The sequence below is a fragment of the Petromyzon marinus genome, chromosome 1 (assembly GCF_048934315.1).
Source record: "Petromyzon marinus isolate PM22_M1 ecotype Great Lakes invasive population chromosome 1, UKy_Petmar_22M1.pri1.0, whole genome shotgun sequence".
In the NCBI taxonomy this organism is placed as follows: domain Eukaryota; kingdom Metazoa; phylum Chordata; class Hyperoartia; order Petromyzontiformes; family Petromyzontidae; genus Petromyzon; species Petromyzon marinus.
In genome coordinates, this window is record NC_133667.1 from 20,634,047 (window position 1) to 20,659,146 (window position 25,100).

Here is a 25,100-nt window from a genome sequence, read left to right on the forward strand (position 1 = left end):
CCTCCACGACGAGCACACAGAGGTGGCGATGTTAATGTGAGAGATGAGCGTATTCTTAGTTCTTTCGGTAAAGTCACGTTGAAGGGAAACAATAAAATAATAAAATATATATATAAAACAATAAAAATTCTCACGACGTTTCGACCATAACACAAACGTCGTGAGATTTTTTTTTATTGTTTTATATATATTTTATTATTTTTTTGTTTCCCTTCAACGCGACTTTACCCGAAAGAACTAAGAATATGAATTACTGCAGTCACGAAAGCTTTAAATCAGAGATGAGCATGTTCATAGAAGGTCGCAGAGCTGCAACGTCGAGCTCGGTAGCTGTGTTAGTGTGGGAAATTTGACCTGTTAATGTAAAATCAGAGAGCCGAAAACAACAACTAACGTCGGAAGGTGGTAGGATGGGAACATCACAGCCAGTTATTACTTTAACTGGTTGATAACGTCCTTCCAATGATTTCTCAGTTAATACCCATCTTCTACCCATCTTCTCGATTGAAGTTGGCTTCATGAACGAATCTTTGTTGATAGCCAGTGGGTTTGTAAAGTACCTTCGTCTTAGAGAAATCAATTTTGTGGGAGCCCACCGCATTAAAACAATGATCAGCCACGGCCGAGGTATTGGTCCTACCGTGTTTCAGATCTGCCTTATGTTCACGAACACGGTCCGAGACATGTCGCTTAATTTCCCCAATGTAACTACTGCCGCAGACACAGCTTAGTTTGTAGACGCCGGGGAATTGCATGTCAGGGATCACACCCTCCCCCCCCCCCCCATTAATAATCATGAGCAGGTGACATCACTCACCATCGAACAGCCCCCCTCATTAATAATCATTATAAGGTGACGTCCTCCAAATGGACACCCCCCCCCCCCCCCATTCATAATAATTAGCGGCTGACGGCACTCCACATGGGGGGCCGAGGCGCCTCCTCCCCCCTCCTCGGCGTCAACTTACAACCCTCACTACAAAGGCAGAACCCTCACGTCATGCGATTTCCGTAATGCTATTGAGACATCAAAGTAAAAAGGACGTCATGATGATCAAGGGATTATAACCTTAAAATGAAATAGGTCTGTGTCACCGCACCCTTACAAATTGCACACAAATGGATGCAATGAATATCACGTCGCGGTCTGATTTTCGCTTGCAAGTTTCAGATTTACTGCAATACACCCATCCTTGGATGTGCAAAAGGCTAGTTACATATAATAGTCAGAGAAACCATACCATGTGCCAAATGGTATGGCTTTCTCTTATTATATGCATCTTGTTCTATGCATCACATGAGTGAAAAATAACCCCATATTTAAAAATAGGAAATTCAATCTTTTGCATTTTGTTTCTATTCATGGACTTAGACAATGATACATGATATTAAAGATGAACGCAATCATTTTATAAGAACTGATCACAGACAGCTTTTAATATTGCTTATCTCCATATATATAAGAGGCAAAGTTGTGAATATGTGTGTCTGTTCAAAACGTTTAGCGTATTTCCCGACATGCAACAAACTGGAAATTTGCCATGTGTGTACTTTCCAGACTGTACACCATGCAAAAATAAAAAAAATACACTTTTTTTTTTGGGGGGGGGGGGGGGAGCTCAATAATGCATATATTTTTTGCACGGCAAGTGAGCTGTGACGTCAAATCTGTCATGTGATCCGCGCGTGTGGAAGCGTAACGCATTGTAGTGTAGTGGTTAGCACGCCGCGCTACGAACCCGGCGAGCCGAGTCGATTCCTGCCCATGGCCACCAATGGTGACGATTATTTCAACTGCTTCTGGGCCTCTCCTAGGTCGACTCAGCCTCAAACGAGTAACTGCTGTGGCGTGTGGACATTGCCACTGGGGAAACAAAGGCGGCCGGGCGTGCTGCTGTCACCCACCCCCTCATGTGCCGTGCCGGCCTTCATAGGTGCTCGCTAACAGCACTTGCTCCCTACATGCTACACGGGGGATTGTCTTTATCCTGTGTGTGGGGGGGGACTGTGTAGTGATTCGCGTGCTACGCTACGAACCCGGCGACCGGAGTTCGATTCCCGCTCAGGGCCACCACCGGTGACGATTATTTGAAGCGGTCCTGGGCCTCCCCTAGTTCTACTCAGCCTCAAACGAGTAACTATTGTGGTGTGAACATCGCCACTGTGGAGACAGGCGTGGTGGATCCAAGTCCTGGGCGAAGCCGGGTAGTACAGCTATTTCAATAAATGTCTAATGGAAGACTGCCTTGTTGTTTTACCATTTTACCATTTAATTACCATTCAATCTCTTTAGAGATTGTAAAACTAAACTCCATACAGATAGCACAGCATGGACAATTGTATGCAATAGACCAATTATGCCTATAGAGCAATTGTGTGAAATCTCAATCAGTTTACATAGATACATCATGTGTAATGCAGAGCACAAGTGATACATATGTACCTCATTTACTTCTTCGTTGGTAAACTTCACGCAACTTTGTAGAGCCTTGACGATCTTCTGATAATAAGATGGATTTTCACCAAAACATATCTCCAGTTGCCGCAGAAACGTTCTGCCTTTCTCAAAATCTTGCTGTTCCTCAAACTGATAAAAAAGCACTGTTAGCTCTAATATTGTAAAAATAAATGTAACATCAAAGAATGATGTTGTTATTATAAGTCTAAACCAAAGACTGACAACACCGATGTCTTTAATACTTTTGATTTAAAGCTTTCGTGACTGCAGGGATTCATATTCTTGGTTCTTTCAGTAAAGTCACGTAGAAGGGAAACAATAAAATAATACAAATATAAAACAATAAAATTCTCATGACGTTTCGACTGCAACACAAGCAATCATCATCAGGTGTGAAAACCACAACAAGAAAATTTGAAAAAAGTGGCGGGGTTTTTTTTTTCTTTGCAAGCCATCTGGCTACCATGAGAGATTCGTTCATGAGGCTATCCACATATACAAACACAGAGACAATTTAAACCGAGAAGATGGATTCTGGCTTAGCAATCATTGGAAGGATTTGATAAACCATTTCGGGTCTTAATTGATTGATCACGCTTAAGGTGGCTTTCAGACCGCATCCATATTTTTCGTCTCCCCCCTCCTCTTTTCCGAACATAGATGGACTCGTCCATCTGAACAAACTGTCAAATCGCTCTCCGTGGTGCTCACGTTAAAAAACCGCCACTTTTTTAAAATTTTCTTGTTGTGGTTTTCACACCTGATGATGATTGCTTGTGTTGCAGTCGAAACATCGTGAGAATTTTATTCTTTTATATTTTTATTATTTTATTGTTTTCCTTCTACGTGACTTTACCGAAAGAACCAAGAAGATGTCTTTAATACCGTCTTAAAATAAAAGTTAGAGTGATGGTCCCTCTTCAGAGACGATAGAGGGCAGAATGTTTGTCTTATATGACATTTCCAAATACAACCAAGCCAGGCTGGGGCCATGCTGAGCCAGGCCAACATGGTTCAGGAAGGACCAGGTTTGTTTTCTATGACAAAATCCCATAAGCCGCGCGACTCGTATCAGATGCAATGAATGAGTCTAGGCGAAGTGTTAACGTGCCATACTATCGTGTATTTAAATTTTAATTTCCACAGAATGACAGGGTGATGTTGCATAAAAATACAATATCAAATATGGTATCTACATCTATCTAGTAATGGTACCATATATGTTTAATGAATGAGATGTGATATTACTTTGCAGCAATAATTAAATAACTTACCAGTCCACACTCCAGTGCTTGATCAGGCAATAGAAACACAGCAAACTCTTTTAAGAGCTCAGGCCATTCTTTAAATGCATTGTGTAGCTCTTCATACATGTCCACAACTGACCGATGAGCATGGTTCATCTCAAAGTTATGTAAGATCTTCAAAAACTCTTCATACTTTCCAGGGGTGTGTTGAAGGGTCTCTTTCACTTTATTCAAGTATGCCTGAGCAAATATCAAATCCTTTTTATCACGTTGTGGATCCGTTTCCAAAATATCATCACCTAGTAAAAGCAACATTTTTGATGTATCCATACATGCTCTATACCTGGTTCGTTTAGGCTTGACTTTGATTGCAACTTTTTTCTTAGGAGCCACATCCAGCTGTCTCTCAATTTCAACATTGCTGATGACACTTTCTTCGACAGGAGCTGGTGGACTACTGGAAAATGCAGGGATGACAGGGTTCCATTTATTTTCCTGCTCATTGTGAGCAGGTTCTGTTGTCTCTTCTTCTTCCTCATCTTGCTCAGAGGTCTCCTCTTGAGATATTATATCATCTTCAGAATCACCACCTGGATTATTTGCCCTTGTGTCTGAAGCTAACCAAGACAACTTATCAATAGTTTCCTAAGGCAGAAGAGAAGTATAACAACTTTGTATTTTTACTGTTCATATCAACTGTTACGGGCAAGCATTGGTAATTATTTTATGAAAGTGATATTTGCACACAATTAATGTAACAGTACAGTCTCAAATATTATTATGCTGCTTAAACATAGATAAACCTTTGACAACTAAAATAATACAATTTCTAAACACACTATATGATATATACGTAGATCAAACATTTGAATGAATAATTGTAAAACCGGTGGGGGGGGGTTACCTGTAGTTCTGGGACAGAGAGTGCAGAATCTCCAGACTCTGATGAAGAATCATCTTCCTCCTCCTCCTCCTGTGTGAGCTCTTCTTCTTCTTGCTCATCCACCTGTGCTCCTCCTTCACAATCTGATCTCGTTTTGTCAGTTGCATTGACTTTTAGGTCTCCTTCATCACCCGCAACGTTGAAGCAGCCCAATAAGTCATTTTCCATAACGGTGACACTTTGCATGGAACTCTGTAACATTTCACCCTGTGGACTTTTGCTGTCTTCAACACGTTTGCTTTCTTTGGTTGATTGCGGGTCTTCTTCAGTGACAGTGACCTTGGGAGGTGACTGTGGCATCGCGGTTTCATTTTCATGCAGTTGTTCGTTTACATCAGGAAGGGCCGTTGGAGGCGATTGCGGAGTGACGCTTTCTTTTATATTTTGTTGTGATTTCACAACACTAATACATTTCTAAGAAAAGTAAAAAGGCATTTGTTATTATGTAGTCATTATTATGAGATGTACCAAAAGTATTCATGAAAGTCTCATTATTTGCAATGTGCTAGCAGTAGACATGTGCCTGACAGAGCCTCACTCAGCCATGGTACTGTCACTTCTCTCTGTAATCCCCAGCATACCATTGCATGATGCTAATTTTATATCAGCAATAGACTAGAACACTATTTTGGTATATCACAACCCAGAACCTCACTGGCAGAACTCACAGGCTTGCATTTTCTCTACTTAAGCTAAAGTGGTATTATGATTATGAAAATCAATGCTTTGCCAGTTGGACTATAGGTCACAATCATAAAATAGGATGTCTCCCATTACGATACTATGCAAAAAAACAAATGCTATATTGTACATGTTGACATATGCAGATAGCTCAGCATGTCAACATTTTGAGTACTCATTGTGGTAACATCTTAAGATATTGAAAGTCAGATATTTCCTGCACAATATGACCAGCAATCTGGAATGAACTATGTCCCCAATGCTGACTCATCCATCAGCCTGAACAATTCCCTCTGCTCTCTACGCATTTATTGGAGCTGTGGGCATTTTTGGTCAGCCACTCATCCACTCATAGGCCTATTAGGAAATGTATATATTGTCTTTCTGGAACCTTAAGTCTACTTCCTGACATTGCTTTTACACAGCATGCAGGTGCCCCATATATATACACAGCAACACATCTGCCAGAAGAACCTTCTTTCATCACTAGAAATTTAATAACAGCTCTCTGAAAAACAACACGTCCACTTTAACCATCTCACTTACAACTACTCCTCCATGTTGCCATGGGTGACACTACATGCCGTTAGAGAACGACTACCGATCGACTATCAATCTTTTAAAACACTTTCAGTTTGTACTTTGCTTTAGAAAAAGGAAATTATGTTCATTGTAAGCAATCGTTTAATTTAAATATTCGCCAATTCTCATGTATAATCATAATTTAGCAAAATTATACCACAATACCCATTGCACCTCACTAATGCACACAATTTATGTCATGCAGTGTTAAGGATTCTACATCCTTTAAAACTGCATTTGTCAATAGGACCACAACTTTCATCATATGTTAGCGGTAGGTTTATGAATCTAAAATAAGGTAAATGGTCATGGGAGTTCACAAATATACTACTTTGGCAAATGTAATTGATGGATAACGCAAATTACGTGCCAATGGTCTCCAATGTGCAGGTATAAAAAGTCGACAGTACATGACAGTACAACAAACAGATTGTCAACCGATGTGTACAGATTTGAGAGGTTTTCTCTAAGCATGCTTAAGTTCTCTCCTGCACATCGACTTGTTTTGTCGTTGAGGTTCAATGACGCTTTCATTGGTAATATACATTAAGTTTGCCATTTACTCAATATTCCTGTAAAAGGCACTATTATTTATCAAGAAGCAGAGGAAACAAATTAAACATGATTGTAATTGGAAGTAAATGTCATTGTTGATTCCGCATAAAATAATACCAGCCATATAAAACCACTAGTCTTATCTTAAACATGTTGAATACCAGTTAGCATTTTTTTTCGAAATAAGCCAACAGTTATACAAAAAATACATTTTCTTCACATTCGCAGTTAATGATAAACAAAATAGTAAAATGATAATTAAATACATGCGTATACATAGAAATATGTTTTTATTCCACTTCATACATCACAATATGATAGTCTGGAGTCACTCATGAGTGAATAACACCAGTGCACGTGCCGTGGCTACTTATCCTTACCCTGAGCCACTGAGGAATGTCTCGAGGATCTCTGTCAATCGGTGCAACTGCTTCTTCAGGAAGCACGTCCACACACGGCTTGGGCATCACGGGTACTACTCCAGTCTTTTTGTATGTCTGCAATGTACAAAATAAAATAAACATTCACTGCGCAGGTAACCTGCGACCAGTGTTTAATTATCTGGTGTACCAAGCTGCGGTGACAATAATGTGCATTCATTCATTTAACCAAAGCAAAAAGCAAAGCTGCAATTGACTTCCCTTATTCTTTCACATGCCTATATCATCATGACAGTGTGCCGAAAACACAAAATACATTGTTTTTAAGGATGCACCAAATAAAGATTCTCAAGGATCCACAAACAATTGGATAATGGCAAGGAAATACATTTCATTTGCAAACTGTGACCCTATATGGTCCAGTAGTGTACAATAATATTTAGGGTCAGTGGCACAATACCGTGGTACTGAATTAAGGCAACATATTAACATTAATGCTCAATGTCAAATTTTAAAAAGAAATGTAATTCTTCATTTTTATTTATCATCTGGACATGGCTTGTTCTTAATGAACTCCAACAACAGATGAGTTGGATCAGTAAAAAAGAAAACTCAACACATTCATTCATAACCAAATCATGTGGGTCAGCAAATGCTCTATTCTGCAACACTATTTTGTCGAGTGATTGACTGCAGCCCGTTTGTCTTATCTTCCCCTGTTCACCTTCCATATAATAAAATGAGGTAAACATTAAGGCTCCTCCCATGTCAGGACCATCCTGCAGATGCAGGGAAGTGCCCCTTGTTTCATGTCATTCAACTTTGCTTGGGAGGAACAGGAGACTATATTTTAAGTCAAACCAATTTTAAATCCAAGCATCCTGAAGCAGCACCACCACAAGCACCACCATCAAACAGTTACTCAAATTTAATTTGGAGTTATGCATTCAAAATAGACATATCTGCAAAATGTAAAACTGAAATAGAATAAGCCTGATCCATATGAAAAAATCAAGAATACATGTTTTTTAAAATGATTTTGCTGAACAATGTTGCTTAAACTATAGTTTCCCCACCGTTACCTTTACAACATTGTTGCTACTGCGTGCTGCCATCAAGTTCTTAATCCTGAAGGAAATCTGTTGCATAGATTTTGGAGGCATTAGGTACTGGCTGATGAGCGTCTTTTGCCAGGATGTTTTTTCAAAGTGCTTGAGACCCAACACCAACAGACTAAAGAAAATGTGGGGGAAAAGGCAAAAACTAAAATTATATATCTGTTATTATGAGTTACAATTTACTCAGGGCTTATGACATTTCAGTATTATGCAGGTCAAAACTGTAACTGTACGTTAACATAGATTGAATTGTACTTTAACATGTGACCTAAATAAAATAACTATTTGTAATATAATACAATTAAAATACTACTGGATGACACTATGCTGCTGACAAAATAAACGTCTTAATGCATTCCTGAAAAACATTAATCCAGTATTCATTCCATTAAATAATATTAGACGTACACAGATTGAGTGTGAATAGATTCAGTCCGATTAAATCATATTCACTAACCTGCATCCGTTCTTCCTGTAAAACCCATCTCTTCCCTGAGCCAAGCTCACTTGCTACTCACTGCCTCCACCCCCCAAACTACGACCAGGCCCCACCCTAACCCCTCCTAAACCTCTTCTGCATGTTCTTCTGTCACCATAACTACACCACTACTTTTAATAACCTTTTATTTCAACTCCTATCATCTTTATGTACAATTGTATAATTGTTGTAAAGCACCTTGGGAAAGGGTGCTACATAAACCTATACAAGATAAATAAAACCTGATTCTGATACTGATTAGATCTGACTGGCTGAGGAGGATATAACTACGGCAACATAAAACTATTATGCTGTAATTACTCAGATACCATATGAATAGTTTTTACTTTTTTAGTTGTTAAATAATATAAAATGTAAGAATTATCGAACACATTTTTTGAATTATATGAAAACACAGTAGTTACCAACCACAGCTGCTGAGCTTTGAAAGTTTCTGATTAAGATGTTGTTAACGGAACATGTTTTTACTTTAAAATAAAAACAAATATATTGAAAAATAAATGTTTGTTTATATATGTGCAGCCTTTATATTCAATCTTATATATTTCGAGAAAATACAAATTAAATCAACTATAAAGAACCAAACTGATCAAACTACCATTCTCAGGATAAGATGATATTTTCCCCGTGTTTTTTTCACAAACGTTGGGGGTCATTCTGAAGATCTGGTTGGTGTGACTGGATTTGTATAATTTAATTGACACCGGGCACAAGTGTGTGGTGTGACTTACAGTAAGGAGAAAAAGTATTTGATCCCCTGCTGATTTTGTACGTTTGCCCACTGACAAAGAAATGATCAGTCTATAATTTTCATGGCAGGTTTATTTGAACAGTGAGAGACAGAATAACAATAAAAACCTCTGGAAAAACGCATGTCAAAAATGTTATTAATTGATTTGAATTTTAATGAGGGAAATAAGTTTTTGACCCCTCTGCAAAACATGACTTAGTACTTGGTGGCAAAACCCTTGTTGGCAATCACAGAGGTCAGACGTTTCTTGTAGTTGGCCACCAGGTTTGCACACATCTCAGGAGGGATTTTGTCCCACTCCTCTTTGCAGATCTTCTCCAAGTTTCGAGGCTGACGTTTGGCAACTCGAACCTTCAGCTCCCTCCATATATTTTCTATGGGATTAAGGTCTGAAGACACGCTAGGCCACTCCAGGACCTTAATGTGCTTCTTCTTGAGCCACTCCTTTGTTGCCTTGGCCGTGTATTTTGGGTCATTGCCATGCTGGAATACCCATCCACGACCCATTTTCAATGCCCTGGCTGAGGGAAGGAGGTTCTCACCCAAGATTTGACGGTACATGGCCCTGTCCATCGTCCCTTTAATGCAGTGAAGTTTTCCTGTCCCCTTAGCAGAAAAACACCCCCAAAGCATGTTTCCACCTCCATGTTTGACGGTGGGGATGGTGTTCTTGGGGTCAAGGGCAGCATTCCTCCGCCTCCAAACACGGCGAGTTGAGTTGAGTTAATGCCAAAGAGCTCCATTTTGGTCTCATCTGACCACAACACTTTCACCCAGTTGTCCTCTGAATTATTCAGATGTTCATTGGCAAACTTCAGACGGGCATGTATATGTGCATTCTTGAGCAGGGGGACCTTGCGGGCGCTGCAGGATTTCAGTCCTTCACGGCGTAGTGTGTAACCAATTGTTTTCTTGGTGACTATGGTCCCAGCTGCCTTGAGATCATTGACAAGATCCTCCCGTGTAGTTCTGGGCTGATTTCTCACCGTTCTCATGATCATTGCAACTCCACGAGGTGAAATCTTGCATGGAGCCCCAGACCGAGGGAGATTGACAGTTCTTTTGTGTTTCTTCCATTTGCGAATCATCGCACCAACTGTTGTCACCTTCTCACCAAGCTGCTAGGCAATGGTCTTGTAGCCCATTCCAGCCTTGTGTAGGTCTACAATCTTGTCCCTGACATCCTTGGAGAGCTCTTTGGTCTTGGCCATGGTGGAGAGTTTGGAATCTGATTGATTGCTTCTGTGGACAGGTGTCTTTTATACAGGTAACAAGCTGAGATGAGGAGCACTTCCTTTAAGAGTGTGCTCCTAATCTCAGCTCGTTACCTGTATAAAAGACATTTGGGAGACAGAAATCTTTCTGATTGAGAGGGGGTCAAATACTTATTTCCCTCATTAAAATGCAAATCAATTTATAACATTTTTGACATGCGTTTTTCTGGATTTTGTTGTTGTTATTCTGTCTCACACTGTTCAAATAAACCTATTAAAATTATAGACTGATCATTTCTTTGTCAGTGGGCAAACGTACAAAATCAGCAGGGGATCAAATACTTTTTTCCCTCACTGTACTTCCTGGAGCGTCTCATAATTCAAAGAATAAGGTAATTGCCATAAGGCATCACAGTTGTGAGGACCTCAAAAGCCTAGGCAATCAGCATAATACCACCAGCTTTATCACTTGAGTTAATCAGTAGGTCAGTTCATATTAATTGCCTTGTATAATAAAGTCCAGCCAACTTCACCTCCACGAAAAATAATAGCATTCATGTGCTGGAAGAGCTTGCCTGTGATTGAGCGCTGACGCTACCTTCCGATCCACCCCCTGAGCGAGACATGTATATGACATTTGTTGCGGAAATTTCATGTTCTTAGTTGAGAGTCTCGAGATAGAAATGTAACAGAAAGGCTTACTTGTCTTCTCCATTCGTGAAAAAAATCTTCTCTTTGGGTTGTGGAGGATGTAGCATGCAGCAGGGCAGAAGCTCCCGATACATGAACACCTGGCTCTTCATTATAATACAAGCCAGCTTGGCAGGACATTGAAGTTTGCTTCCTGTTAAATAACACAGTGGAGGTTGCATAACTTTCATACATTTTGTGGAGTTCTGCTCGGACCTACCTTTAAACCAGCAAATATAGAATAGTCTACTTAACCTTTCATATTCAAGCAGTAAATGATCTGTACTGATGAGAGAAAAATGCCAAGTGACTGACATTGAATGTACTCCACAGAAAAATCAAAGAAATAGATATTAATATATTATGAAAAATTCATGAAACCACATAAATCTAATTTGAAATAATTCTAGCTAATTTTACATGTTAAATTGTGCCTTTTGTATGCCAAACATTAATTTTGCTTATTCATTATGAATGTATTTTTTTGGTCCACAATACAATCAAAACATTTACGTGTATTCACAGTTCAAATTAACTTTTCAGGAATTAACCAAAATAATCTGCTCCCAGAAGTAGCATGAAGACAACCAAAAGTGTGTACAATTAACATAGAAGAGACATTTCCTAGTGTGAAGTTCATTGAAATGGGCTTACCATGACAGTGCTTTTGTAGAAAACCACTTAACGGAATATACATTAACTGCAAACTGTATGTAGAATCTTGATTTTAAGCTTTCGTGACTGCAGGAATCCATACTCTTTGGTTCTTTCGGTAAAGTCACGTAGGTAGAAAATAAATTAAATCACGACGTTTCGGGCGCAACACAAGCATCCATCATCAGGTGGGAAAGCATGGTCTGCTGTTGAGGCAGACTGTTTAAAGACACAAGCGTCCATCAAACACAAGCATCCATAAAACAATCTGCCTCAGCTTTCCCACGTGATGACGGACGCTTGTGTTGCGCCCGAAACGTCGTGATTTATTTTATTTTCTACCTACGTGACTTTACCGAAAGAAACAAAGAGTATGTATGTAGAACTTTCGCATCGTAGAGCCAATCGGAGGTTCGAAATATGCAAGTACATTTCATGAAATAATTTCAAAAATTATGTCATTTGTGCGATTACAGATGCCGCGTTTAAGTCTGTCGAATTCGAATTTAACTGCGAAATTATAACCTTAAAAACATTTTGTAATAGTAGCTCACCTTTAATCGATCCTTTTTCACTGGACTTTAATTTTTTATCTTTTTTGGAATTATTTTTTATTGACTTGGTTTTTTCACTCTTGTCAAAGTCATCAACAATACACAAGGACTCCATCAGGTTGCATGGAATGAAAGAGGAACGGAAGGCCGAGTTGACATCCCGGTATTTTGTCTGCGACATCTCCCCAAGAATGTAAAGTTCTTGCTGTATGAAACAGACAGAAACCAGTTTACATTTTAAAAGACAATCTCAGGGCTAACATTCATGAAGGGTGCTCAACTGTTAATCCACACCATATTGGCAGAACAAGAGGTTCATTTTGTGGAGACTTAAGGCAGTTAGTTCCTTACATAGCACATTCTGCCATGCCTCAGCACCGTAGCCTAACAGAATCAGAATCTTTATTTAGATTGGAGGAATCTGATGAGCTATGAAGCTCTTTTTCATACACGTCTAGTATGGGCAGGTCAACAGGTTATAACAAAGTACAATATGGAAATTTAAGGAAAAATGTCTTGTATATAGGATGTTTATTCAAAGCTGTGTAAAGGTGAAGGATACTCATCTTAAAAGTATTTAAACAACTTTTTTTTTATTAGTGTATTTTTCTTGCACAATTAAACAAGTAACTCTGAAGATGCCAAATCATATTCAGGCACATGGATATTTCATTAGGCTACAAACACGCTCAACAGGCACATTTCCATCCGGAGAGATCTATTAACCGGCATCTGTCATAGACGGCAAAACAAATATTCCCTCATGTATCTGGAAAAATCCCGACAGCCATCTGGCATATATCTGTTCATGGGAGCTTCAGGATGCTGCCGAGTGGTGACGCTAGCGTAAGTCTGTATATACAGTACTGTTCTACTGTATATTGTACAAACTACATCAGCTAGTTGCTCTTAAACTAGTCCTGAATACCTCCAAAACCAAGGTGCTATGCTTCTCACCAGGATTAAAGCAGGAAGTTATTTTTCCCCAATTACATTCCTTAAATAATTATAAAATAGAGCAAGTCAAGATCTATAAGTATCTTGGGGTCATCCTGGATTCAAAACTGAATTTTGAAGATCACACTGATTATATTGGTAGAAAAACAAAAATAAAAATTGGTTTTCTGTATCGACACAAGCACTGCTTCCCCCCAATGTTCCGTTTGGAATTGATAAAAGCTACCATACTGCCTCTACTTGACTACTGTGACATCGTGTATAAATCAGCCCCAAGTACTGTACTGAAGAAGCTTGATTCTATCTATCACTCGGCCTTAAGATTTACATTGAACTGCCCATATAGGACTCACCACTGTGATCTCTACATTGGGTCAAACTCAACATCTCTTAATGTTCGATGTACTTACAAAAAAATCCGCAGACTACCTGCTGCACCTCCTCTCTGTTTCAAAGAACAAATTTGACCCTAGGTCTTCGCTCATTTACCAGCTTCACATTCCCTATTGCCGTACAAAAACTGGAGGAAGGGCCTTTGCTATTGATGCCCCCAGAGTCTGGAATACTATTGCCAATAAACTGCAACTTGAATCGCTACCAATGAGATCTTCTCTCAAAACTGCTCTAGAGGAGTTGTACACCCCTAGCTTCCACTGCTATTCATTGGCGCTGCAAAATATTATCTGTATTTTTATTTAGCGTGCTGATCTTAAAGGTGCATTGAAAAATTTGATACTCCGACTGATGCTTCTGTTGTTGTGGAGTAACTCATGCAGCCAGCTATGGCTCTAGGATTTGGTGTTACATGTTATTTATGTAGTTTATTGTAAAAATTCGGTCCCAGTCCCTATGATCACTGTTACATTGCAATTATGGCTTTATTTTTTGGTGATTTCGAAAACGTTTTTTTGGTTTGGACATGTTTGTTTTGTTGTAGTACGGAGTTAGACTGATGGCCTTAATCTAAGTTTTCTTGTGGTTGTTGTTGTTTTGATTTAAAGCTTTCGTGACTGCAGGGATTCATATTCTTGGTTCTTTCGGTAAAGTCACGAGAAGGGAAACAATAAAATATTGTTTTATATATATTTTTATTTTAGTGTTTCCCTTCTACGTGACTTTAACGAAAGAACCAAGAATATGTTGTTGTTGTTTGACTTGCATCCCACTGGGATTTTTTGCACACAGCGTTGGTGTACGGTGCTTTTTTTCAGGAATATTTTGCCATTTTTTTTCCATAAATTTTCTGTTTGCAGTCACATAGTCACTTTAAGATGTTTTCTTGTTCGTGTTTTTGTTTTTTGTTTGTTGTGGTTGCACCTCATTCAAGAGCCGAATTGGCTCACAGGGCTATACCAAAATAAATAAACTGAAAAAATGAACTGAACTCTAAACGGACCCGCTACTTCTCTACAATCAACATGGAATGCTCTACAAGTGACTGGTGTGTACCTCTGTAAATAAGTATATTGTCTTCTATCACAGTTAAAATGTAGGTTGTTTCTTTTTTGAAAAGTGTTATGTACTTGGCAAATTTGTTGAACCATAAGTAGAACTCTCAGATAACTGGCATATTTGACTAATCGGCACCCTCCATTCTCCATGGATGCCATATAACATAGCCTTTGCTGTAGTTCACTACATGTAACAGAATGGTGCATTAATGTTGTTGTATACTGAACGTACGAGATATGTCCTGCAGAGGTGAGCGTCCGAGGAAAGACTTGGATTGTCAGTTGACAGCAGGTTAACTTGTGTCAGGAGTTGAACATGCTAATGGAACAGACAGGGTGTGAAATATTAAACATTTTAAAAATTAAGAAAGCTACATTATGCAACAAACCCACAAAAAATATATTATTTCCTTTATGCATCAAAATAACTATCCACTTAAGTACAACATGCATAATTGCTTAGTCTGCTTCAGTAAACACTAATGTATATTACCGATTTTCCAACCTTGAATAAGTGTTTCACATTGTGATAGGTTATTTAAACTCAGAGAGTGCTCCATCTTCACAAATAAAGGAGGAAAATGCAAAATACATACAGACCTTAAAAATGTAACTAATTATCGGCGTAATATTGTGACTATTTATCACAAATAAAAAATATGTACCTAAGCAAATGCCGTTCATAACCACAAAGCCAAATGTACGTTTAAAGTGTAATATTGATGACTTGCATACTTTCTAGAATAGTACAGAAATCAAGTGAAATCATGATCACATTTGGTATTTGTACAGTAATTGCAGAAGGTTATAATCAAGATCCTATTTTTTATATATGCTGTCGTTTCACAGCAGTGGGCGATGGTGCTATGTTATCCCAATTGAGTAATCTGCTGGTAATTGTGTCATATTTGGTCCTACATGGCAAACATTCATGGCCTATTTATTCCCAGTAACATCACAGGACCTTTTAACGTCCATTGTGAAGCGGGAAGGGGGGTATTCATAGCAAAATATACCCAGAGTATTAACCAGGGCGGTCGTGGGTCTCGAACTGCGAACCTCTGCAAAAAGTGGCAAACGCACACCCACTCGACCATGACAATATATCACAGTACCATTAACAAATACCTCAATAAACTTTGCCCCATTGAACATTCGATTTACTTTTGGCTGATTTAAGATATTTTCAAGTTCAATATTAAGACTTAAAACAATAATTTTGCTTGGTTTATAGTTTAAACAATTACATATTTTAAATATATATTCACATTGCTTATGCAAGTATGCAAAGGTTCCCAACTTTATTGGAAGACTTGAGGCAATATTTGAAATTATAAATCCTTATTATAGGAGCCAGTTTATAGTCACCACTGATAACTGCCCGCCAAGTAGGCCGTTTGATTGACACTAAATTATGACCTAAGTCAACCCCTAAGCAAGATATAAGTTAGTTTTCTCGTGTGATTTGCACAGTGCCACCTGACCAGTCAATATAAGGAATAATAAAAACAAAATAACAGGGCCATATATTGGAAGAATAAAATGACTAAAGTTACATGAATACTGTGTTAATCATTAAAACCTATTTGTCCTTTTAATGACGCAAAAACATAAAACATAAATACCCATGCAATGTAAACTGTTTAATGCGTCATACTCCTACTAATGCCAAATATTAAATCTGTTTACGCTGGCTTAAAGCCTAAACTTACTTACATAACTGTGGAAAGTGTTTTCCCTATCAAAACAACAACACGTGTGGTGTTGTCGCTAATGATGGCAAAGCACACCACCGCCAAATACAGTATACCATTAAATGTAGTTATCCAAATTTAAGTCACTAGCAGAAAAGCGATTTCTTTTTTTACCTTTACCACCACATTTATTGCACCAATATAATTCCCGATAGTCTAGCATAGTAAATACCTGGGTTCATCTGTGCATTAGTCTCAAAGGAAGCCATGTGCGAACAATGCACAGAAGCCCTGGAACTTCAACGTTCCTTTTAAGGGGACCTCCGCTGATTTTGGATTAAACTAGCAGTACACAACATGACCATCCAACTCTGGTTGACATATTTTAATCCTTCACGTCGCTCATCACGATCTGTACAGGAATTATGATCTCAATATCCATGCAATCATGATCAAAATATCCACGAGACCGTATATGGATTTTTATATAAATTTATGACCCATTTCAGTAATCAGACACAAAGACCATTATTATGTAAACATATACAATTTTTATTCTTAGCTCTTTCGGTAAAGTCACGTTGAAGGGAAACAATAATATATATATAAAACAATAAAAATTCTCACGACGTTTCGACCACAACACAAACGATCATCATTATAAATTTGATTATTTTATTGTTTCCCTTCAACGTGACTTTACCGAAAGAGCAAAGAATATGAATTACTGCAGTCACGAAAGCGTTACATCAAAATATATACAATTTTGTTTTACTTCTACTTTTCCCTGCAAGGATAAACTATTAAGGTGAACCTTTTATCACCTCTGCTATAAAGCACCACCCATCTGTGCTCAATAAAAAAAGTGCCACTTTATATGCAGTCAACCGTAGTTGTCCTATGGAGCAAATAAGTCTCTCTCGAGGCTATCAATGGAGATGATCACCTCATATTCACATGGGCAAAATATAAGTAAAATCATGAGCGCATTTGTTATTCACACCATTCTTATAGTGCAAGGCTCGAAGAGCAGTGCTGTTTTTCTCAGAAACAGTATTTAGTTGCTTCACAGAAGGGGGCGATGTTGCTGCGTGGAATCCCAAGTTTTCAAATGTGGATCATGATGCCAAAACCAAAACGATGTTACAGGAACTTTAAAGCCCACTGGGAAGAAGACGGCGCCTACTTGTACAGATAATCATATGCCAGATTTTAACGGCGAACCTCTGCGAAGGTTGGTGACCGCGCTATCGCTGGGCCTGTTACCACCATATATATACACACATAATCTGCCAACAACTATGAACATGACAACGTTTGGGGGCTTTTATTACCATTATATATGAATTATATTTGAGTTAACCTATCTGCATCAAGTCATGGCCAAGTGCATTTCTAACTAAGTAGTGCACCACTACGTTTCGAACAAACATCCCGGAAGGCTTCGTGACAGGGCTACTTCTTGAGTCTCTTCATAAGCCTATTTTATACACAATGAGGTCGATCATTATTTCGGGACCATAACAACACCAAAACATCTCTTTCCTAGGCAAGACTGTGTTACAGAAGTGAAATCTCCAATGTTTCCAGATGTATAATTCACCCTGGTGCACATTTGTATGACCTCCAAAGAGTCCTACAACAATATTATTGTTGTTGTTGCTGGTTTTCATACCAATTATTATTTTTTTAAAGATTAATGCAAACCTTTCCCATTCACACTTCCACCATTGTATATTGCTTATTTTTGATACTTTGAGACCGAATACTGCTGCAATGTAAGGGCATTTAGAATACAATATCTTTGCAATTTATCCATTTTGAGATATATTCGCAGACATCTTAATGTTTTCTTTATTACCAACTGCCACATGCTGCCATTGCCAAGCTGTCAGTATTGCCACCAACAATAGAAATGTAATATTTTGTATGGGCAGGAACCGAAATGTAAGTAGGTAAATAAGCAAAATAAACATTTTAACTTCCACGTATTTTTTTCCACTTAAGTTATGTTTTCAATTTATATAATTTCCGAACACAAACGCAAAGAAAACATGGAATAGCCAAATGGTCCCAGTGCTCCACTCCCACATCATGTGCTCCAGTGGAGAGAATGACTTCTACTTTAATACCATAACACCTTATGGATCAAATATAATTTATTTCAGTTAAAATGGATTAAACAGATAAAATATATTGACGCATCAATTACAAACGTCTTTACGATTCTCTTTTGTGAATCGCTATAAGGTGACCATGTTTGGAATCACGAAACTTTAAGTTCCTTAAAATTGTGGGATATTGCAGTCCCATAACAATGGTGTATAAGTAGGTATATGTCTTTCCAGTTTTGTGACCAATATTATTCATCTTGACTTAAAGCTTTTGTGACTGCAGGAATTCACATTCTTGGGTCTTTTGGGAAAGTCACGTAGATAGGTTCAAAGAAAATAACAAAAAAACTACGACGTTTCGATCACAACGCAAGCGGTCGTCTTCAGGAAAAGGGGGGTTTAGCTTCCAAGGGAAACTGTTTATAAAGGTTTGAAATGGGCATAGCCCAAATGTCAGCAGCCAATGATAATGAAAGTGTTCGGCAACGAGCCCAGCGGTGGTTCGGTTTCCACCAATCAAAGGGCTGCCAGGTAAAAATTAGCATGTTAATGGAAGATCGCAGCGCCGCAACCAAGGGGTTGGCGCGCGAAGTGACTGTGAAGAAAGCGCAAGTTTGAAATGGGCATAAAGCACAACTAACATCGGAAGGTGGTAGGATGGTAACATCATAGCCAATTGACGTAAAATGGTTGATAACGTCCTTCCAATGATTGCTCAGTTTGTACCCATCTTCTCGGTTGAAATTGTGTCTGTCTATATATATGGATGGCTTCATGGACGAATCTTTGTTGATAGCCAGTGGGTTTGTAAAGTACCTTCGTCTAAGAGAAATCAATTTCACGTGAGCCCACCACATTAAAACAATGATCAGCCACGGCCGAGGTAATTGGTCCTACCGTGTTTCAGATCTGCCTTATGTTCACGAACACGGTCCGAGACATGTCGCTTAGTTTCCCCAATGTAACTACTGCCGCAACACAGCTTAGTTTGTAGACACCGGGGTATTGCATGTCAGGGATGACATCCTTCACAGATGGGATCAGATCATGAATTTGATGTACTGTTAAATTGAACCTGGATCTTGAGTTTGCTCATGATTTTGGAAATATTTTTAGTGACCCCTGCTATGTATGGCAAGGTGATGGTTTTGATTGGGTCCTCAGATGGTTCTTTCGCAACGGTTGGGGCGATAGCTTTACGGATTGTGTCATCTGAAAATCCATTCATCTTGAGGGCTTGGTGTACGTGTTCCAGTTCACTGGCTTGGTGATGACGGTCGGAAATACATCGAGCTCTATGGTGAAGAGTTTTGATGAGGGAATTGTTCTGGGATGGATGGTGGTGGGAGTCAGGTTTTAGGTAGGCATCAGTATGGGTGGCTTTCCTGTGTCCCACTGAGCCATCTGGTCTCCTTTCGATTAAAACATGCAAGAATGGTACTTCTTTTTCCACCTCCAAGGTGAATTTGATGGCTGGGTGTATGTACTTGATGTGGCTGAAGAAATGGTTCAGAGCTGTTTTATTGGATTAGATCACTTAAGTATAAATATGCTCTTAACCCGCCACCACGCGACATAGCCAATTAGTAAGGTTTCTCACGTAAACAGAACAAGCCAATTACTTACTATATCAGCCTACCTGTGTATTGAAGAGTTAATCCACAACATTTACAATTTGAGTATGACGTTTCACTGGTAATTACTTCCAGCATGATCGGGAGATTTTGCCAAAATCACCCGAAGATGACATTTATACTTATGCAATCTAACCCAAAAAACCTTTATCATGAATGCCTTTCTAGTGCAACAACTAAAGTCATAGGTGACACAACATTTTGACAAATGCTTCATCTCCCTTTCTGATAGATACAATGCAGATGAGAAAGATGGCTCGCTTGTGCCTGGCTGCCATGGCTTCGCACCGTTACTTTGTATTTATCGTGTATCAGGTGCTGTCAGCACAAGTTTTATAAATGGGGTGAGAGTCCATTGCAAAGTGCACTTTGTCATAGCACCCTGAAACGGATGATATTATCGGCAAAGTTGCCAAAAGCCTAAAAAAGACTATTATACGATTACATGAATGGAATTAAAGAAAACAGGGGAATAACAATGGCACAATGCATTTACACAGTATTCTAGGGAAGTTAACTGAGTATTCAAAGAAAGTTTTGCTTAATGACACACAAGCATATAGAAGTTGAAATATAAATGCAGTGTGGGTTAAGGCACAGAGAGTTACAATAATAAAATACTACTATCAGACCGAAAATATTGATCAGCTGGAAATACATCACAACATTTTTATAGCTTACAATAATAATATTCTGTCTACAGAAATTCTCAGATTATTAGAATTTACATTTACTTGGTGCTTAAATGCTACAGCATCTTTAAGCACTTTAAAATACAAATAGCAACACTAGTTGCTATGGCAGTCCAGGCAAGATGAGCCAAATGTTTAGGACAGACAGAGTAGTTTGACAAGAGAACTCACATTCATTGGGGGTGTATGTTGCCACCCACTTTGTTCAATGACATTATTCTGTGTCCATTTAAACCCCTAATAGTTCACAGGCAGCAGAAAACAAAGGGGTCGCCATTTGTAATTTGTAATTGAGAACCTAGGAGAATTAAGATTACATAGTTGTTTTAGCTAGTACCTTGGTTGGGGTATTACAGCTGTGGATAGAAATTAGGGTCTTAATGCGAGGTTGCTTACTAAAATAAAATTGGCTGCAGCGTTGAGCAGAGCGACTCTTTGATATTCGGCACAGGTGCAGGTTTGAAAGTAAAGATTTGAAGGTAATAAATAACGTTGAGAAAAATGTGATAAGGTATTTAACGTGCATAATACAGGTAATCATAAAAAGGAAGAGATGTATTACATTAGTAGATATGGGGTTTAACAACATTTAGCAACGAGTAAAATTATAAAAAAATTAGTCAGTGTATCATATTAACATTATAGAGGGCAAGTATGTGGAAGGGTACTAGACAAAACAACTATAAAACGCTTCTATTCATTGAATACAAATGTATGGAGGATGTTAAGCAAATCATCAAAGGGTGAGCATGTTTGACGTTTGTAATATAACATGGCAAGAAAGCAGATAGATGCTCTTTCAGCTAAAATGCACCACCTTCTCTGAAACTCTCTCCCAGTAAGTGTCTTGAGAGACCAGTAACCTCTCTGTTTTTAAGTCGAAATTAAAGCATTTACTCTTCTAGTTTTACATTACTTTATAGCCTAAGTAATGTTATTGCATTCCCCTGATCCAGATATCTACTCTTTGCATACCCCTGATCTCTTCGTAATTCACTCTTCAAGTAGGCTTGGTAAATACACTTCTGGCTGCCTAGGATCCTTGTTATTATGATTTAAAAACGACTTAAACCACATCTAGAATTTTAATGGCACCTGTATTGTATCGTATAGTCTAGTCTCAACCCCTGAATCAATTCTCAAGTCGCTGAGTAAATCATAACACCTTTACTGTGGACCCTGGAGGTCAACTTCACTACAGCCAAAAGATCGAGCAGGAAAGCAAAAATTGCAACGTGTGGAGACGTAAACAGCATTAGTTGTGACTGCCGCTTCAACTTGACATACGTGCAAACTGAGTGCTGTGCACACATTTTTATCGGTTGCATATCGATAGGTATATTCTCCTACCTGCTGCATTTGCTGCTGGAGCATGGTATGCTGCTCTGGAGATAAGGAAAAAGAGCAAAGGACTTTCTTCTCCTCTTCCTTGTTTCCTGGAGAATTAGGTGCTTTTTTCTTGATATTACTTTTCCTCATCCTCAAAAGGTCCAGCTGTGTCTTAACCGTTTGCCGGCAGTCCATAATGACATTTGCCAGGGGTTCCTCAAATCTGATGTTCAAAAGCACAAAAACAACATGCATTTAAAGAGGGAATTTTTGTTGTCCTGTATTTAAACACTCGGGTTTAAATTTTAACAAGTGTTTCTACAATTTGTGTGATTCATGGTGTGCGGAAAACAGTGGCACACTTACCACTTTCGGCAAAGAGTGGTAATTGCACAATGCTGTGCTATTTCTAGAGGTAGTGTATAACCTTTATTTCATAATTATTTTGAAAGTAAAACTTGTTAAAAGTGCAATGAAAAAAGCATTGTACATTAAAATTATGGAGTCGAATATTCATTAGTTTTTTGTAACGAAATAAATACATTGTATAAATTATGACAAATATTCTATTCATAAGAAAAACCAACAATACACGTTTATTTATCATTCAGAGACCTACAAACTAAACACTGCATTACAATAATACATCTGCCTTACAAAGTATTACTAAATATTTAAGGAATCTTACTTCGAATTATTTGACAATTCCTTTTCATATTTTTTACATGAGGTACCTCTGCTGCTGTCTGAATTATAGCTGATTTAAATACCTCCCAGTAATTTGAGTATGATTTCCCTTTTCTGTAACGCTTTCAAGGCATCAAAACTTTGCCCCAATCCTAATCTGGCAATGCTGTCGGAGTTTGAGAGAATTCAGCGTTGCTGTGACTGATCACCCATACTTCATTGTTGTAAAAAATCAGAATCTTAATTGTAAGTGAATATTGCTTTATTGTCAGTTACTTCTGCACTACTGGTGATCACTTCCTCACTACTAAATGTAATCATCAAAACACATGAAAATGTCATGGTAAATATGCTGCAAGCATTAGAGTTCTCACAATCATGTTGTATTCAGACAAAAAAAATCAATGGCCGTGTCAAGCCGTTCCAGCTCTATCTTCCTAGAACTCATGTAATTTATTACAGGCTTCATAAAACACTCACCCGCCTCATGCTAAACAGAATTTACAACAAGGTGCTCACCGCCCCTCCTTAATGGAACCTTCATCACAAATATCTGGCCCAATCAACAAAACATTTACCAATTGTCTCATGAATGCACAATGATGTTTTTGAAAGGGAGTCCATAAGACAAAATTCCCGTAAGGCTTTTATTCACCTCTTTGCACCTTCGATTAGCATGGTTGGTTACGTACGGCACGAAAGAAGTTCCACATATATACATATACCACAACACGTGCACACCCACAGCACGCCTTCTCTCCCAGAGCACCAAACACACGACACACACCTCTCATATACCTTCTCTCTCCCCAAATTCTCTGGAACTTTCCAAAGTTCCTCTAAGCCACCCCGATCCCTTCTTTCCTGCTAAATGTCCCCCCCTTCAGGTATTCTCCAATCCCGTCTTCTTTTTCACAGCTTAATTACCGCTACATTTATTAAATGACAAGTTTGCTTTTATACAGAAGTGACAAACACAACTAAATATACATCTAGGCAATGATGTTGTTGCAAATGTATGTGTACAACAGGAGATCGAATGCGGAATGTACCTGCGTGGTGCTGAAAGGTGAACAGCCGGAATGGATATGTGAACAACTACATTTGCAACGTACCTGATTGTCTGAGGGGTATTGAAATCAGCCTCTTGTTGATCGGCTTCTTCTTCAACCTCCTCCTCCCACTCTTGAGAGCCTGCCTCATCTCCAAACTTGAAATCATGTGAAGGGATGAATTAAGGACATTTTGGTAGACAATAGAGCTAAACAATACATGGTGATACTATGTTGGCAGTGGTTCACAAGCACAATCAACAATGAGAATTTAACACATTTGTCAATAACACTGCCTTAAAAGAAAGAATATATAATCGATGACGTTTTGGCCACTGGCCCTTCCTCAGGGCACAAGGGCTAATTTGCTTCCCATGTGCTATGAAGAAAGGCCATTGTCTAAAACGTTTCCGATGTTATATTATTTATTTAAGACAGTGGTATTGACAAATGTGTTGCGTTTTATATTTATATATCTACAATATCAAAATTCAGAATAAGTCAAGCAAGACTACTGGCTTAACATATTTACAGGCATTGTCTTTGAAACTGATTTGTCCACACCAGAGACAGCTTTCTTTTGAGCCTAGTCTCTGGTGTGGACCAATCAGTTTCAAAGACAATGCATATATTATCAGAGTACGTTTTTTGTTTGCATTCTGACCACAAGTATTGTGGTTAATGCAGACATGATTCCTTGTAAAAGGTTTCAGTTTGGTGTTTTAACATCTTAACACCTGTTGTTGCCAGAAAAAAGGGGAAAACCTATCCTCGTTATTTTTATTGTATTGCTGCTTCTGTTAACCAAACAAATTCTTAAAATATAACAAATGAATAATTAACAACCTTAATTGGAAAATTATAAACGTTAACTGAATGCTAATTTTTTTTAAGCTAAATTATGTTTTCCACAATTGCAAAAAAAACATTCAAAATCATTCATCCATTCCTCAAACAAAAGTCCAATAATTAAGATAAAAGTAAATTGCACTCTGACCTCAGTGCTTCACACATGACCCAAAATTGTTTCTCCCAGTAGCAAGATAGATCGCTCCCTGCTCAACCCACATGGCCAAGTGCAGACTATGGACATAGAGCGAATGTATTAATATTGATTCATGGTTGTGTAATGTTTGATGTATCATGTTACATCGTTTTTTCTCA

General features: G+C 38.4%; 1 protein-coding gene across 4 annotated transcripts in view; it reads right to left on the bottom strand.

The window, feature by feature from the left end:
* The window catches only part of LOC116951546 (GON-4-like protein), a 63,928-nt gene that overhangs the window by 21,461 nt on the left and 17,367 nt on the right, over window positions 1-25,100 (bottom strand). For all 4 annotated transcript variants that reach the window (XM_032970285.2, XM_032970372.2, XM_076065388.1 and 1 more), the window contains exons 11-20: window positions 24,000-24,094; window positions 22,219-22,420; window positions 14,967-15,053; window positions 12,327-12,531; window positions 11,131-11,272; window positions 7,929-8,079; window positions 6,847-6,963; window positions 4,610-5,062; window positions 3,733-4,350; window positions 2,444-2,587 (exon numbers count right to left, since the gene is read on the bottom strand). In XM_032970285.2, coding sequence (XP_032826176.2) covers window positions 2,444-2,587; window positions 3,733-4,350; window positions 4,610-5,062; window positions 6,847-6,963; window positions 7,929-8,079; window positions 11,131-11,272; window positions 12,327-12,531; window positions 14,967-15,053; window positions 22,219-22,420; window positions 24,000-24,094 — 2,214 coding nt within the window. The remainder of the gene's footprint in view (window positions 1-2,443; window positions 2,588-3,732; window positions 4,351-4,609; window positions 5,063-6,846; window positions 6,964-7,928; window positions 8,080-11,130; window positions 11,273-12,326; window positions 12,532-14,966; window positions 15,054-22,218; window positions 22,421-23,999; window positions 24,095-25,100) is intronic.